The sequence below is a fragment of the Myotis lucifugus genome, unplaced genomic scaffold (assembly GCF_000147115.1).
Source record: "Myotis lucifugus unplaced genomic scaffold, Myoluc2.0 scaffold_3, whole genome shotgun sequence".
In the NCBI taxonomy this organism is placed as follows: Eukaryota; Metazoa; Chordata; class Mammalia; order Chiroptera; family Vespertilionidae; genus Myotis; species Myotis lucifugus.
Window position 1 is genome coordinate 26,129,377 of NW_005871051.1, and position 18,664 is coordinate 26,148,040.

At 41.5% G+C, this 18,664-nt stretch overlaps 1 protein-coding gene across 1 annotated transcript in view; it reads left to right on the forward strand.

Annotated features, from left to right (window-relative positions):
• LOC102425711 (nuclear body protein SP140-like protein) overlaps positions 1 to 18,664 on the forward strand; it is a 310,769-nt gene that overhangs the window by 43,263 nt on the left and 248,842 nt on the right. The window contains exons 13-16 of the mRNA XM_023762184.1: positions 12,068 to 12,214; positions 13,229 to 13,303; positions 15,723 to 15,776; positions 16,637 to 16,783. Of these exons, the coding sequence (XP_023617952.1) occupies positions 12,068 to 12,214; positions 13,229 to 13,303; positions 15,723 to 15,776; positions 16,637 to 16,783 (423 nt within the window). The remainder of the gene's footprint in view (positions 1 to 12,067; positions 12,215 to 13,228; positions 13,304 to 15,722; positions 15,777 to 16,636; positions 16,784 to 18,664) is intronic.

Consider the following 18,664-nt stretch of genomic DNA (forward strand, 5'->3'; position numbering starts at 1 on the left):
ATAATATATATATTTTTGTCAGTAATATTTGTCATTAATTATATATATATATATATATAAATTCTCACCCAAGGATATTTTTCCATTGATTTTTAGAGAGAGTGGGAGAGGGAAAGATGGAGAGATATATTGATGTGAGAGAAGAACATTGATTGGTTGCCTCCTGCACCTGCCCGACCAGGGCTCAGACTGGGCGGAGCCTGCAACTGAGATATATGCCCTTGAGCCAAACCAGCTAGGGCAATGACACTTTTTAAAAATATAGGAGAGCTCTAGCTGGTTTGGATCAGTGGATAGAGCATCAGCCTGTAGCCTGAAGGGTCCCAGGTTTGATTCTGGTCAAAGATATGTACCTTAGTTGCAGGCTTGATCCCGTTCCTGGTCAGGGCACATGGAGGAGGCAACCAATCTATATGTCTCTCTCACATTGATGTTTCTCTCTGTCTCCCGCTCCATTCCACTCTCTAAATATCAATGAAAAAATGTCCTTGGGTGAGGATTTAAAAAATAAAAATAAAGCTTTATTATTTTCACTTTTGTATAGGACCAGCTACAGCAATTTATGTTCACACCAGCAATGAATGCCTACTTCTCTGAATCTTCCCCCTTGCTGCATTGTCCCTTATGAAATCATTTTTGCCAGTCTAGTGGATGATAAGTGGTTCCTCATTGATGTTTTAGTTTGCATGTATTCATGTATTTGTTGGACATTTTAATTTTCTTTTCTCTAAGTGACTGTTCAGGTCCATTTTCGTTGGGGTTATATGTCATATTTCGTAAACAGACTGAAATCTTTATATATTAGATATATTAAGCCTTAGACATGTGTGCTGAAAATATTTTCCTACATTCTTTTAATCTCACTGATTTTTAATATTTAAACCTATTAAGTCTTCCTCTACTCTTATAATACTTTTATTTGCTTGACTTAGATATTTGTTCTGTCATATAAATTAATGAATTATGATAGCCAGTTTCAGTGGTATTACACATGTCAGAAGGATAGCCCTAACTGGTTTGGCTCAGCAGATAGAGCTTCGGACTGAGGACTGAAGGGTCCCAGGTTTGATTCTGGTCAAGGGCATGTACCTTGGTTGCAGGCACATCCCCAGTAGGGAGTGTGCAGGAGGCAGCTGATCGATATTTCTCTCTCATTGATGTTTCTAACTCTCTATCCTCTCCCTTCCTCTCTGTAAAAAATCAATAAAATATATGTTTTAAAAAAAAGTCAGAAGGATTGACATTTTTAAATTGCTATGTTTTCCTAATTGGAGGTACCTTCTACATTTCCATTTATTTATATCTTGTTTAATTTCCTTCAATAAGACATTATAGTTTCTTTCATATAGGTTCATAACTTTTAGATGTTTATAAGTATACTAGTGGCCCGGTGCATGAAATTCATGCACATTAAAAGGGAATTAATTAGAGGAAATATTTTTTTTTAGAGGAAATATTTTAATATTGCTATTTGCCCTTTCTCTATAATAGAAGTATCAGAGATGAAAGAAAATTAGTAAAATGTACATGAAAATCTCCCTCCTGTCAGAGTCTGGGGCATGCCACGGGACCCAGAGTCAAGTGCCTGCCCAAATGCGCGCACCTCGAAATCACACCAGACCCAGACCCAGCCGACCTCACCCTTGTCAAGCCCTGCTGGGCGGGGGGTGTAGCTTTAGGTCCCCTGTCAAACTCTACCAGGCGGGGGGTGTGGCCTCAGGTCCTTGCTGATCTGTCATTAAGGCATCATGGTGTGACAACCATTTGCACATTAGCCTCTTATTATGATGATATATGTGTATTTACTATTGTGTTTGAAGTATTATTTCTTTTCAATATATGTTGTGCATATAATATCTGTTAGTTTTATGTACCTGTTTTGATTTTTATTCAGGCTCCTCAGCAAATTCCTTTTCTAGTACTTAGGGAATTTAGTTAGGTCTCAATAATTTCTCCATATATAATCATCCTTACTAATAAAAGCCTAAGTAGCTACGCACACAGTGGGCACACGCAGGTGGGGGGACTGGGCTTGACGATGTGTGCACAGCATGAAGCCTGCCTGGGAGGCAGGTCCCCAGGCTCCGTGAGGCGAGGCCTGCCTTGAGGTCCTGCCTTCTCTTGGCTCTGTGTGGTGAGGCTCAGTGTGGCGTGGAGGTGGGATCCCAATTCCAGCCTACCTCTTTAGGGCAATCCATCAAGGAGCCCCGGATGGGTGGGTGGGGCCTACTTCTTTGGGGCGATCAATCACGGGGCTCCTGCACTGTGACAGGGCACAGGCCAGGCTGGGGGACCCCACCTGCAGTGCACGAATTTCGTGCACCAGGCCTCTAGTCTATATATATAAAAAGGCAGTGACCGTGATGACCAAAATGACCTGTTTGACCTGTCACCATGCTGTGCTAGTATAGATGCATAGACACAGGTAAAGTCTATGAGTGCACTAAGAATTAACAAGAGAAATGCTTGCCTTTACGGAGCTCGCACTGTAAGGTTAGGTCACGTATGAGAATTCAAATTTGCCACCAGCACAGACCTGAGGTGCCATTTCTCAGAACAGCCAGAGATACACCCAGTAGCAGACTGGGGCGTGACTGAAGGGCTGGTGAGGAGATGAAGGCAGGGCCATTCTGGATTTTCCAGAGGAGCCAATGGCTGCCTAGGAGGTGGAGATTTTAATGCTGACTGGCATAAAAACTGACCAATCAGAACAAAATCTGGGTGAACTGCGAAGGCAGAACCTAAGGTGGGAGCTGAGGAGGGGTTTTAAGGACAACTGCTGTTTGGTGTAAGGTGTAAGAAAGTGGTTCAATTTTTTAATGACCAGTTTGGCAGTATAGTGCATATAGCTGGCTATCTTCCAAATATCTGACTTACAGACAAAGCCATGGTGGTGGGGGCCGAGGCAGTTAGGGGTGATCAGGCGGGCAGGAGAGGGCAGTTGGGGTTGAGATCAGGCTGGCAGGGGGTTAGAGGCAATTAAAATGTTTCCATAAAACATTGCAGATATGTTTGAGACAAAATAACTTTACAATGGCTTTGATCATGACAGGCTTGCATTTTTCAATAATATTATGTCTTTTTAATTCGCTATGCTTCATTTTATTACAGTTTTGTCTATTTCTTCCATTCTATTTGTTCTAATCTTTACTCAGGACCACTTATTTTAATTATGTTGGTTCTTCACAGCCTATCTATCCTTCATATATTAAATGTTACTGCATATCGAAACCTTGATGGCCATTTTATAATGGTATCCCTTCTCCCTAGTATGTCTGCAGAAGATGAGGACATAAAAAACAAACGTATCAATGACATTGCACTCAAATACTTCAAAAAATATAAGGTGGAGATTTCAGGTGCAATAAAAACAACATTTCCTTTCCTTGAACTTCTCCGTGACCATGAATTCATCACCAATGAAATGTATGAAGTAAGTGAGGTTTATTATGTCATAATCTGATAAAACAACCCCAAACTAAGTTATACTTTGATATCCTGGAATTAAACGTCAGAGCATAACTGGGCAACTGAGGAGTTACCTGTGAGTGGAGACCTTCCCAAGCACTGCTATTAAGTGTTCCTGTAAGGTGGAAAGAGAGAAGAGAAGCAGTCATTACTGGGGATAGTCCTGATTCTGACTGAAGGAACGGGCTCTGTGGTGCCCCCTTGGAGCTGGGAGAAGAGCACTGAAGATAGGCTGGATCTGAAGTGGGTGTACAATGCCTTCTAGAAATTATATATACAGTATAATATAAACTAGAAGTTAAACATAATTTTAATGAATGGGTGAATAAGTTGAATGACTTCATTTAATAAAATAATAATTGACATAACATTTTATTTCAGTGAACATCAATTTAAATACTTAATACAGAGAAAATTAAGATCCACAGAGAATCAATGTGGGACAAATTTGAAAGTAGATGCTTGCTATTCTTTCAACAACAGTTTCCTTTCTGTTTTTTCCCCTTTCTTTTGGTATTTCTGGAGTCTTAGAATTTAGGTTAATTTTAGCAAAAGACGTAGGTGGAGATATAGAGATGCAAGTCTTCACTTTCCCTATGCATAGGCTTTCTCTATGGCAAAGTTCACAGGAGCTTCCAGGCCTAGTCAGTCTTGGGGAAGGGACAAGGGTTGTTCAATCAATAGAATAGCAGCTCATCACCCAGTAAGTCTATTCCTAAAACATTTAGCCAGACCCTGAAAGGGCTACATATTACTTCACTTGAAACTATTTTTGTTCTTCCTAATGGCGCCTTATTCCATCTCATGTAAAAAAGGGCGAGGAGCTCAGATTTACAAATGGGTGTTTTCCAGGAGGAAGGATTTAGTTGTTCCACTTAGTAGCCATACAAAATTAGAGAAATTCTAAAACTGTATATGAGAAGATACCTATGTTGGGAAATTGTAATACTTTAACAATGACATTGCTTCTAGGGCTCTTCTGTAACTTGGAAGTCTGTATTTATGTTTTCCCCTTTCACCATTTTTAAGAAATCTCAAGAATCTTTTAAAAAACGGTTTGCTGTACATGAAGTCATATACGATGTTCTCTGTGAACTGGAGAAGAAATTTGACATGTCTCTTCTGGGAGCACTGTTCAGCAGGACCATCACGAGGAATTACCCCGATTTACTTCGCATTTATAGAATATTCAACAAAGGTAATTAGGTTTATTACCTACATTTTTATGTCCAGGGCCAATTTATTCCCACAGGTATGTATTGAGTGTCTACCATGTGTCACACAAGGTGCTTGGCAGTCTGGATGTAGCAGTTAAGAAAACAAACATAGCATGAGTCTCTCAATACTTATGATATAATGGCTAGAGTACAGACACCCACCTAAAGGTCTGTTTTCCTAGGCACTTAGAGTCACAAGACTACCAGGGGCACAGGGACATCTGATTTACTTAGAAGGACAAGTGACAGGAAACACAACATCTCAAAAAGGTATTATCAGTTGCTCCTCTCCTATGGGACCATTTGCAAGTTTCCATACAACAGTCCACTAAGTTGACTACAACCCACCTCAAGTAACAGCTTAGATATGGGTGCAGGATCTGCCCTGATTTAGCCTCATAGTGCCCAGGGGAGTCACTATCTCGTGGAACAACTCTGTAGTCATAATTTTCAGAGATTGCTCAATGGACAGTTGAGTTACAAGAGTTGCTATGTTGAATGAAGACAAAAAATGGATTATAGTTCACATCTACATCCTCCCAGGCCACATGCAATTTACCCACCTACAGTCACTGGTCATTTTTAACTCTAAGCTTAGTAGTGTTGGCCTACTAACTCAGAAGAAAGACCACCATCATCAGGTTTCCAGATTAATGAGCAAGAAAATTAACTCAAGTTCAAATTTGCTCTTGAAGAAGTAGAAATGTTTTTATTAACTCATTCTTCACAAGAGGTGTGATCAACAATCAAATAATCAGCCCTAACCTGTTTGGCTCAGTGGATAGAGCATCGGCCTGCGGAATCAAGGGTCCCAGGTTCGATTCCGGTCAAGGGCATGTACCTTGGTTGCGGGCACATCCCCAGTGGGGGGTGTGCAGAAGGCAGCTGATCGATGTTTCTCTCTCATCAATGTTTCTAACTCTCTATCCCTCTCCCTTCCTCTCTGTAAAAAAATCAATAAAATATATTTTAAAAACAACAACAATCAAATAATCAAAAAAACAATTGCTCTGCCAGAGATGGTTTTTGATACTGTACAATACGTCTGGTTTGATTCTCTACTTTTTCCCTGAGAGGCATGATTTCTTTTCTTTTTCTTTTTTTTCTTTTTTTTTTTTTTGGTTCTTAGTAAAGAAGGTGTCCTTCAATAATTTTTGTTTGACTTGCCTAGAAAATTTTTTTATTCTATATATTTTTGGTCTCAAAAAGATTTCCATGCAATGCTGGAGAATTGAAAAGAAATATGATATGAACTGAGGAATGCGATGATATGGGAGTAAGCATAAAGCGTTAAAGGGTCTGTGTATCTGCAGAACTAGGACAAATTAGATTAATCTCAGAGAGAGAAGCAGATTGTGGGAGTTTATTCAAATGGGACAAGAATAAAAAAAAAGATTTTGGAAAGTCAGGCTTCAAAAATTAAAAAATTAATGTTATTTACCACACAATAAAGAGATAGTACAGGTTTATAAGTACAGCTTTTTTGCCCTAGGACAGTGATGGTGAACCTATGACACATGTGTCAGAGGTGACACGTGAACTCATTTTTGTGGTTGATTTTTCTTTGTTAAATGTCATTTAAATATATAAAATAAATATCAAAAATATACAACTTTGTTTTACTATGGTTGCAAAGATAAAAAAATTTCTATATGTGACATGGCACCAGAGTTAAATTAGAGTTTTTCAAAATGCTGACATGCCGAGCTCAAAAGGTTCGCCATCACTGCCCTAGGAGGTACCTGTGCCATCAGCCCTGAAACATGTTGGCTAACTGCTTCCCTCCATCTCTTCCCCAGGCATCCTCCAGAGACCTGCACCAAGGACTATTGGTGTATTACCTTCCTCCATATGTTTGCTGGGCTACTTACATACAGGGGCCATGGGCTGGTGCTATGTTCTCCCTCTTTTGGCAGCCTTCCCAGGTCCCTGGTCCAGGCCTCTTGGGATGTCCTCCTGTGCCACAAAATTCAGTCCCTGCTTGCAGCTTCAAGGAGTGTCCTTCCTTTGTCCTGGGATCTCAGTCTGTCCAGTTGTTCCCATGTGCTCTGGCTTCTCTCTTTGGGAAGCAGTCATCCTCCCTGACTCAACTGAGCCAAAACTTTCTCTTCTCCAGGCACATTTTTAAAGATTTGGAATTTTGTCCTCTTTTATACACATAAACCTCTATAGGGTCTTTGTTTTCCTCCCAAGGAAATCCCTGTTTTTCCTCTATGGTTAGAACAATTCAGCGAACACATTTCAAAATAAGCAGTATATTATTTATTTATTTATGTTGGCCTTTTTTAAAAAAAATTGTTTTATTGCTTAAAGTATTACAAAGAGTATTACATATGTCTCCTTTTTTTCCTGCCATTAACAATCCCCCGGCCTCCCCTACCCCCCAGTGTCTTATGTCCATTGGTTATTAAGCAGTATATTATTTATTTTGATATATGCTTTCCCGGCCAGCTGAAATATTTTACATGAGTAACAAGTCCACGATGCTGCCACAGCTCCTTTATCCTGACATTCAAGTGGTTCCTTTCTATGTGGGAAGCATAAGAGCTCCTTTGTTGGTTTTTCTCTTTCTGTCTCACTAATGAAGAGAGAACATTACCAATAGGAATGGGACCCACTGAGCACTGAGTGATCCAAGGAGTGGAAAATCCTAAACATGTAATTTCAGATGATTCCTATTCCATGAAGATCTCTAATTGTCTTCTTCTCTTGCCCTCTCTTCAGTGATACCAGAAATAGAATTCCTCTTAGAAAGTGATGGAGAAGAAATCGAGGAGAGGCCTAATGATCAACTAAGCCTGGAACAAGGTGATTGCAAACAGATAGAAACTGATTCTCTTCTGCTAAGAGGAAAGGAGAATGGGAAGTGGGCCTGAGTCCTGAGTGGAGTCTGGGAATTAGGGAAGACCTGTTGAAGAGCCTAGAAAAGGAAGGGAGAGATGTTCGTATGAGAGTCTGACCAGGGGCTGATCCTAGAGGAAGAGCTATGACAAGATACCATTATCCCAATAACCAAGATAGAGGATTAGGAACCCAGTGTGTCAAGAAACCAGATTTAAAGAGGATGCTAACCTGGAAGTAATTATGATTTAGAGAGATCCTGCTGGAGAAGATTCCCTATGGCTGTGGGTGACAAGATGAGTGTGAAGCTGTGAAGGGCTAAGAACTATGGGCCTAAGGTCAACATTACAGAAGAGATTCTGGATGATGACAAAGGGACTGATTTAAATGTGGGAGATGCTGTTCAGGAGCAGGAATATTCATGGGCAGTCATAGGGAGAGAAGAGAGGAAGTGATGAGATATGCAAGAGGGGATGTGGGTATTTTGAGAGATGAAGAAAAAGGGGAAATTAAAGGCAAGGAAAAGGATTCAAGGACACAGTAACAACAACCATATTACTAAGAACTCACTTATAGATGATTTACTCTGGCAGTTGTGGGCTTAGTGCTCACAGCTGCTCTTGGGGGGAAGTATCACTTTCTGTCCATTTGCAGAAAAGGAGACTGAAATCTTCGAAGCCATGTATGTAGTTGGCCTGAGGTCAAATGAGCAGGATGAACCAGGCATTCTGAATCCAGGGTCTGTGTGCCTAACCCTATACACAGCCAGATTATTTCACGGAAAAGAAAGAAACATGAGTCAAAAGTAGGGAACTATGCAGAGAGAATTATACAGAAACAAGAATACCAGGAACTGGAGGAAGTACAGGAGAATCAGACTTGAACCTCATATAAATCCAACAAGACAGAGAAACAGACATGCTTAGGGAGGGTGCAGTGTGAAGTGGGGTGGGACAAGGAGACATGACTTTGTAGAAAGTCAGGTAAAGTCACCAGTCAGGGGTAGTGCTGACAACAAAAACAGGTTCCCTAAGTCATGGGTGACAAGAGAAGCCATCTCTGGTTTCTGAGTGGCTGTGGATGAGCTCAGTGAGATGGCCTGGCTGAGGACAGGGGGCAGCTGATGACAAGAGATGAGTAGGATCCTCCTGGTCCAGATGGGCTCTGTATTGATACCTGGGGGAGGGGATCTTGAACTCCTACTTTATAAAAGGTAAATGAGATTAGGGGAGAATGTCACAGCCTATACTTCAATTTTTGAAATAAACCTCTCATTTCTTCTCACAGGAACTGGTGATACTTCTTATCAAAGAGTGATGTGGTTAGGCCCAGATGCCTGTAATTACAAAGGTCTATTCCTGTTTACTGTTATATAACCCTTTGCTTCCTTGTCCCATCTGGCAGGTGCTATGGTAGGAGGGCTGCTTCTTTTTAGAACTAATTGCCCAGAATAGTCAGTCTTTGCATTGGCAATTTCGCCAAGGATTTGTAGATAGAGTCTTCATTTTTCTGGTTGCCTGGGAGAGTCGCTCCTTCCGTACTCCTGAAATGCACTTGCTGCCAGCTCCTGACAGCCTGGACCTGGAACTAATGCCAATGCACTTGGCTTCACAGTTTTCTGCCTCTGTCTTGCTTGAATCTGGCTGCAGCCTTGCTTTCACATCACAACTAATGGTGGCCAGCACTGCAGTGAGGATGATGGGGTAAGGATGATGAATGTGTTCCCCCTAGGTCAGGGTCTCTCACCTGTTGGGTCCCTCACACAGGACCATGGATGCCATGTGCTTCCTAACCAAACCCTCTCCCATCATCTCTGGGGAAGCAGGCTTGGAGCTGCTCTAAAAACAACATAAAAGTCATTATTACATAGTTTATACTGGGATGTCTTATTTAAGAAAGGATGTTCTAAATTAGTAATACATTTTTATAAAAGAAAAAATCTTTCAGAATGATTTTGAAAGCACCATTTTATTTTAGCAAATCACATTTTGTCAAAAAAGTTAATAAGAATATAAAATATCTAACATGCGTCAATCCATATTCTCAGCAGTTCATCTACCACAGCAGCTGATGGGAATAGGAGAGGTGAAAGAATCGGAATGAGTAATGAGCAGAGAAGGGCTTCAATGTGTGTGTTTGTGTGTGTGCGTGTCTGTGCGCGCGCGCAGGGTGTTGATTTTTGGGGAGGAGGAGGTGATATTATAACCCAAATGATGCACAGCAAACCACCAATAAATGTGCGGAAGAGTCTGACTCAGCTGGGACAGTTGACTGTGACCAGCACAGGCCAAGGAAGGACTGTGCTTCATGCCCCACCCCCAAGAGGAGGCTCCAAGAAACTGTGGATGTGGCACAAACCATGCACCAGGGCCAAGGTTCTATGTTAAAATTGTGGGAATTAATATTTAAATAATCGTTACATAAATTACTTTGCTTAGAAAAACAGTACTATATGGAAAAATCCAAGCTGCAATGAAAAATATTTATCTATTAATACACTAGTGAGGTTTCTGGGAACAGAGTAGGGTGGGTCGATGGAATAAAACATGAGCAGAGGAGGCTCACCTTGGGGAAGCACTTGGTCCTGGGTGGTTTACTCAGGGATTCATTCCTTATGGGTTTCTGCTCTGCTCTGCCCTCTATCTCTGGCCACAGACTATGTGTACTTGCTTGTCATCTCCCTTGCTACTGCTTCCTGCTGAGCTCCTCACCTGGGTGATACCAGCAAGAGAGTAGATGTGGGGGGAGGGAGCAAGAGAGAAGCATGGTATTTCCCCATCACAGTCTTGGGCAACAATTCTGGCATTGGCTACACCTCCCATGACTCTACCTCCCACCACCCAGTCCAGCCATGGTCCACCTTCTACCTATCCAGTGACACATGCGCTCACCCTAGATCGCTCCCATAGCTTCCTGTTGACTAGTCTTTGGGTTGCCAAATTCCTGCAATTGGAATTGTCAGCTCTACCATCAGCTGTATAACTAATCCCCTGGATTAAATTCCCTCTGATCCAAAAGCTTAGAGAGCTTTGTATTTTCCTGTTAGATTCTAATTGATGCAGGGAGTAACTAATATATCTATGAATCTAAACGTGGTCTAGATACAGCCCAGCCTGAACGTAGACTCTTAGAGCACCGCCATGACACACCAGAGATAAATGCAACTGAAACAGATACAACCAGTGACAATGAGGATGCACTAAAAAGCCAACAAGCAAATGAACAACGTGCCCGAGAGTCTAAGACAGCAGGTAAGACTGAGTGGCTGGGTTTGATGAGTGTGGAGGGGAACTGGCAGGTGGAGGGATTTGGTATTGTGGGTTAAGGCACAGGGAAGACTATGGTGATGATTGAATGCTAGAAAGACAAATATAAAGAAAGACAAACTAGATGTAGAAAAGGCATTCACAGTTCACAGGAATAATTAAGAAATAGAAATAGAAAAGAAGAGCGTAGAAAACATACTAGTAACAAAGAATGGATAAACTGAAAAATCAGGTGGGTAGCAAGTCCCCATCTATGGTGAGGCCTGGAGAACCTGGGTCACATGCAAGGAGGATCTCACTCTTGGCAGCTTCTTGTATCGTGCACAGCTACAGTGCTTCCCCCTAGACCAGGGGTGGGCAAACTTTTTGACTCGAGGGCCACAATGGGTTCTTACTGGACCGGAGGGCCAGAACAAAAGCATGGATGGAGTGTTTGTGTGAACTAATATAAATTCAAAGTAAACATCATTACATAAGAGGGTATGGTCTTTTTTTTTTTTAGTTTTATTCATTTCCAACGGGCCGGATCCGGCCCATGGGCTGTAGTTTGCCCATGGCTGCCCTAGACCCTGCTGGGCCATGGAGACACTGATAAAAAACTACAGAGAGAAAGGGAGTAGGAAGAGAGAAAAATGCGGAGGGAAATAATAACAATAAATAGAAAAAAATTGGGGGAGACACAAAGACAATTATGTTGAGAATAAATAAAGGACAATGACTGAAGAATGGTCATCTATGTCTGATTTGAGAAGTCATCACAAAGAAGGCATAAAGGGTTGTTCCCAACACCATTAAAAAGTAAAGGTGTCCACAAAATAAATTTTTTAAAAAAGGCCCTGGAACCCATTCAGATAAAAATAGGCCTTTTTTCCCCAGAAAGTAAAACATCCAAAAGTAAGGGAGGCACAGAGAGCCTGGCTGGTGTGGCTCAGTGGTTGAGAGTCAACTCAGGAACCAAGAGGTCATCAGTTCCATTTCCAGCCAGGCACATGCCCAGTAGGGGTGTGTGCAGGAGGCAGCTGATCCATGATGTTGCTCTCTCATCGATGTTTCTCTCTATCCCTCTCCCTACCACTCTCTCTAAAAATCAATAAATTTTTTTTTTAAAAGAGAGGCACAAAGAAAGGACAGGGTTGAGCAGCAAGAAAGGACAGGGCTGGGGGAGTTTTCCTCTGCAGTGGAATTACAGGAAGAAGGGCTTATTGATTGTCATGAGGGTGCTCACTTCCTTAGGGGAGGCTAATGAAATTCTTCATTTATTACAATTTTATCCAGGAGCAGAGCTACTCCACCAGGGAAACAAAACCAGTTCCTGCTCTGTAGACCCAGTGCATATAAAGGAGGAAAAACCATGTTTAAATTTGGGAGTTAAATCTGAAGCCCAAGCAAGGACTGACTGTAACCAAGTGTCTGACAGTATAGGTAAGGCTGGCTGAAAGAATGTGTGATGTGAATCCCGGAACGAGGCAAGGGTCTGGGATATGTCATCAGGGCTCATGGAGATAGTCCTGGTGACCTTGGTTAGAGGTAGAAAGGGGAGGGAACAAGTGCCTTATGCAGGGATTCAGCAGGAAAATTTCCCCAGTAATTGGGAAAAAATATCAAAAACAGAAATGGTAGATGTAAAAACTGATATCAGAGAGTGTATTTCTATATTCAGAGAGAGAAAGATATTGGGGTAAGAGTTAAAGGAAAAGGAAAAATTTCAGAAAGCCAAGATATTCATGAAAGGAGATTAATAAAAACATTTACAGAAAGACAAAGAGGGGTATAAAGAGATACCTTTGCCAGAAATCAGCATAATTAGCAAAATGAACTGAACCAAGTGACTTTGCTTGGGATGATGGGCGATTGACGCAGTGTGCAAATGATGTTTTATTGAGTTGTACACTTGAAACCTATACGATTTTGTCAACGAGTATCACCCCAATAAATTAAATTAAAAATAAAATTAATTAATAAATAAAAATATATAATTTGATACCATTTTTAAAATTTAAGGCTTTATGTATGTATACTTCTCTCTGATCCATCTTTCTAGCTAATAAATATTCAGACATGTTTGGAATGATACAAAGAAAGAATGAAAAAGAAGAGGTAAAATGAGGGTGGAAACAATAGGTATAAAGAGAGTGGAGGTAAGAGATAGAGAGAAGATGGGAGTTGAGGTAGATTGGGGGTGGGAATAGCAGGCAGAGTGAGAGTGGGGGTAAGAAAAGTGCTTCAGGTTACACAAAGCGGTTCTCTGTGCATGAACTTCACCATCTTTTTGGTAGGTTCTGAAGCAACCTGCAGGTCATGCACATCAGGCACAGACCAAAGGGATCTGAGTTAACTTAGCTTCTAGGTCTTCCTAGTGATCTCATGTAGGGCTCTCCACTCAGTGGACTCATGGCCCCACCCTGGGACATTAAAGGTTGTTTCTCCTTTGTGCAGCGATCAACAGGAAGGACTTCACTGAAGGAGATGGACCCTCCAAAGCTTCCACCTCAGCATTGAAAAGGAAAACTGGTAAGGAGGTGGGAACTCAGGGCTTGGGGTGCAGGAACCTCAATTAAGAGCTACTGTTTCCTGAAGCATCAATTCTGAGTTCATCCTATACCACGGATCTAGTTTATCTTGGAATCCCGTTCTCTGTGTTTATTTTACTCAACCTTTTGGGATGTGCAAGTTAATAAGAAATTATTATATTTATATTTTTTAAACATGAAGACTATTAATTCATAGGTATTGTTAATTAACCTATGCACCCATCTATTGATTATATAGTAGAAATAGGCTAGGAAAGTAGTGAATTTATTTTAAAACTAATTCTATGACTATAAATTGTTGGATTTATGCAGTGATTTCTATAGAGAAGAGAAAGCTAAATATTTCTTTATTGGAAGGTCATATTGCCATCTGATCACAAAGTTTGAATAGTGTCAAGAGTCACTTCCACCAGCTCTCCTGTGTTAGCAGAAATGGATAAGGTGTTTTGAAACCAAATTGTTGATTTTTAGAGAGTTTTCCAGCAGGTCATGACATATAGAATGACTTTTCAAAATACCTTTGCAAATAGTGTCTTACTTTTTTTCTTTACAACAGCCCTGAGTAGTGAGCAGGATGGCCATTGTTACTCTTGTTTCTAAATGAGAAAACAAAATCACATAAATGTTTTGAGGTCTTCCACAAAGTCTCATGGAGATAAAGGGAAAAGAAAAGACCAGCTCCCTGGATTCTGGGTTATTTCCTTTGTAAAGCTGGAGCTCAACGTAGTTATCAAAATGCTGTTTCCTCAATCCTATGTGTAGCATGAGTAGTCATAAAATCTGCAGGTCTTTAGAGCACAAAGTGGTGATTGATTTTCCCTTTCTTCTTTCTCAGAGTATAGTAGAAACATGTCTATTTAGGAAAACCCACTAGGAAATGACCCCCCCCCCCAAAGATATTACCTTGTCTTGAAGTTACAACAGAACACTATTATAAATAATATTTTTGTCCTAAAAGTTCTCTATATTTATTAATGTAAAATGTAAGTTTCCTTCCATTTTTAGAGAGTGTACATTCTGACTTGTGGCTTAGCGTAGGCAAAGTGCTCTGAAAGGTGGTCCCAAAATGGGTCTACCGCTCAAACACAAGAGAAGATTATTTCAAGGAGCACCAGGAGGTAGAAGTGGCTCTCTACCAACATTCTTCTTAAAACAAGATTTCCAAGGTCTCCCCACAAAGAAACAGCAGGTGAAGGAATTGTGAAATGACAATAGAAGGGATAAGAGGTAGAAGAAAGAGAAGTGAAAGAAAGTAAGATTCAAGCAGAGCACAGGCGCTCTTTACCAGTGAGTTTCTGCTCTGGGGATAGTGAATGGGATCATCACGAACCTACAAGGCAGGCGACTTAAAGGGATGGACCAGGTGCCCTGTGTGCAGGCCATGGTATACATGGGTTTTGATGATTTCTCAAGTTGTATTAGGGAATTATTAGGGAATTCCATGCTCCATCGATTCCTTGGTCTCATACTGAGACACCTAAAGAATCGTATTCCTTGTTCAATGATCAATAAACTAGATCCCTTAGAATCAAACAAAGGAGGAGAGACCCAAGAAGCCACCTGTTTATAACTCTAAATTGTATCAGATAAGATTATATTTCTGGACAAATAAATCCAGAGCTCTGTTTTCAGAGCTCTGTTTTTTGGATGAATCTTTTTTCTGAAGTTCTCTATATGTATTGACTCATTACTTCTTGGATACAATTTTAAGCATTTAACTTTTTCAATCCTATTGGGAAATTGTAGGAAGCAAGAGGCATTATAAGTGGTTGTTCAACTGGATAAATGTATTCAATATTAAAAATGTATCAATAATACACTAGTAAATAACAGCCATTTTTACTATGCACTGTCATATCTATTAATGCTAAAGTGTTCATATTCTATAGAACATAGTGAGTGAGCACAGTATTTCACTATCTGTTGATAATATTGTCATTACTGCAAAACTTAGATCATCTTCAAAGAATAATCTGTGCTAATATTAATTACTAATGGAAAAAATAGTTTAGACCAACTACTCTCAAACTTAAATGATACTTAAACTATTGACTTACAGTTTGATTTTTCACAGGGCTTTTGTGAATACAAGTTCATTTTGTCTTCACAAAAAAATTAACAGGGAGATAGGGTAAGTAGGTCATCCCAGCATTAATAGTGGAGGAAAATGGAGATAATGTTTGAGGGTCATTTATTAATTCACATGGAAAGTAAAATGGAGAGCCAGGCAGTAGCCCAGCATTATGACCCTGAGCACTAGAACTGGGTACAATTGAGAGAAAGAGAAAAATGATAATCTCAACACTGAAATTATCACAAACCCTACCTGTTGTGTGAGTTGCGATAGACTATGTAAGACCATTGCAAACAAATACTGTTCTCTCTCTTTTACTTTATAGAGTCCATTGATTTCATAAAATCACCTACATCTAGAAAAATACTTTGTAAAACAGGTAAGAGCAAGCAAATAAGAACTTTTCATGGTTACAAATGAACAGGATTTTTGCTTTGTTTTTACAAAAGGTTCTATTTTTTTCTTAATACCTTTATACTAAAATACAAATTTGCTTTAATTTAATATTGTTCATATTTTAACTTTTGGTTTGTAATGGCTGGGACAATTAAACCTAAAGAGGTCAATCACTCAAACTCAATACAGTTTCAATTTTTTTCTCAAGTAAATATTCCAAAGGGTTCTAGAAGGTGAAGGAGGGAGGAACTCTATTTCACAAAGTCATTCTAGGAAGAAGCCAAATGAGAGATCTGCCTTCTTCAATTCCAGATTTCTAAGACCACCTTGGGAAAGAAGCAGAGCTAAAATATAATACAATTACAGACATGAACACAAATCCATAAGCTATGTGTAAAAGAAGAAAGAGAATGCAGTGCAAAATACAGAGGGCCAAAAAAAAAAACCAACAACAGAGAAGCCCTGCTAGTGTGGCTCAGTTTGGTCAGCATCCTCCCTTGCACCCAGAAGTCACTGGTTTGATTCCCTATTGGGGCACATGTTAGGACTGAAGGCCCCATGCCCAGTAGGGGTGTGTGCAGGAGGCAGCTGATCCATGATGTTGCTCTCTCATTGATGTTTCTCTCTATCCCTCTCCATACCACTCTCTAAAAATCAATAAAAACATTTTTTTAAAAAGATAGGCACAAAGAAAGGACAGGGTTGAGCAGCAAAAAAGGACAGGGCTGGGGAGCTTTCCTCTGCAGTGGAATTACAGGAAGAAGGACTTATTGATTGTCGTGAGGGTGCTCACTCCCTTAGGGGAGGCTAATGAAATTCTTCATTTATTACAATTTTGTCCAGGAGCAGAGCTACTCCACCAGGGAAACAAAACCAGTTCCTGCTCTGAAGACCCAGTGCATATAAAGGAGGAAAAGCCATGTTTAAATTTGGGAGTTAAATCTGAAGCCCAAGCAAGGACTGACTGTAACCAAGTGTCTGACAGTATAGGTAAGGCTGGCTGAAAGAATGTGTGATGTGAATCCCGGAACCAGGCAAGGGTCTGGGATATGTCATCAGGGCTCATGGAGACAGTCCTGGTGACCTTGGTTAGAGGTAGAAAGGGGAGGGAACAAGTGCCTTATGCAGGGATTCAGCAGGAAAATGTCCCCAGTAATTGAGAAAAAATATCAAAAACAAAAATGGTAGATGTAAAAACTGATATCAGAGAGTTTATTTCTATATTCAGAGAGAGGAAGATATTGGGGTAAGAGTTAAAGAAAAAGGAAAAATTTCAGAGAGCTAAGATATTCATGAAAGGAGATTAATAAAAACATTCACAGAAAGACAAGGAGAGGTGTAAAGAGATACCTTTGCCAGAAACTAGCATAATTAGCAAAAATGAGCTAAACTAAGAGACTTTGCTTGGGGGAATGGGTGATTGATGCAGTGTGCAAATGATGTTTTATTGAGTTGTACACTTGAAACTTATACGGTTTTGTCAACAAGTATCACTCCAATAACTTAAATCTACACTAATAAAAGACAAAGATGCTAACTGACTGTACCTTTGCTATGCCCAAGCCATGCCCACCAGCCAATCAGAGCTACTATATGCAAATTAACCCAACCAAAATGGTGGTTGGCAGCCACGGAGCTAGAGCAAGCAGGAGGCTTGGTTGCCCGGGCGATGAAGGAAGCCAAGCTTCCCGCTTGCCTGACTGGCTGTGGCCTCTGCAAAAGGCAACAAAGTTTCAATTATAGAAGCCAAATAAATCCCAAATACCTGCTTCCAGCCAGCCTCCACTGGGAGCTTGGGTGGCTGGGGGCTGTGGCCAGCCTGCAAACAGCCATCAGCTCCTCACCCAGGCTGACCACACCCTCATTGGGTGAGGGTCCCTGCTGGGGCACTTGGCTAGCCTGCAAACAGCCATCAGCCCCTCACCCAGGCTGTCCAGGCACCCCAAGAGAGACCCATACCCTGAAGGGGCTGTAGCCAGCCTGCAAACAGCCATCAGCCCCTCACCCAGACTGGCCAGGCAACCCAGCAGGACCCCCCCACCCTGAAGGGGGTGTGGCCAGTCTGAAAACAGCCCTCAGCCCCTCACCCAGGCTGGCCAGGCATCCCAGCGGGGACCCCCCCACCCTGAAGGGGCTGTGGCCAGCCTGCAAACGGCCCTCAGTCCCTCACCCAGACTGGCCAGGCACCCCAGCGGGTGCCCCACCCTGATCTGGTACACCCTTCAGGGCAAACCGGCCGGCTCCCACCCATGCACCAGGCCTCTACCCTATATAATAAAAGGGTAATATGCAAATTGACCCTAAAAGCAGAGTGACTGGGAATGACTGGTCACTATGACACACACTGACCACCAGGGGGCAGACGCTCAAGGAAGGGGTTGTCCCCTGGTGGTCAGTGTGCTCCCACAGGGGGAGCTCTGCTCAGCCACAAGCCAGGCTGACAGCTGCCAGTACAGCCGTGGTGGTGGGAGCCTCTCCCACCTCCTCAGCAGTGTTAAGGTTTTCTGACTGCAGCTAGGCCTGCTCCCCACTGGCAAGTGGACATCCCCCGAGGGCTCCCAGGCTGCTAGAGGGATGTCTGACTGCCAGCTTAGGCCCAATCCCCCAGGGAGTGGGCCTAAGCCAGCAGGTGGTCATTCCCCGAGGGGTCCCAGACTGCGAGAGGGCACTGGCTGGGCTGAGGGACCCTCCTGAGTGCACAAATTTTTGTGCACTGGGCCTCTAGTTAAAAATAAAATTAATAAATAAAAATATTAAAAATATATAATTTGATATCATTTTTAAAATTTAGGCTTTATGTATGTATTAGAGGCCCAGTGCAGAAATTTGTGCGTGGGAGTGGGGGTCCTCCAGCCCAACCTTCACCCTCTC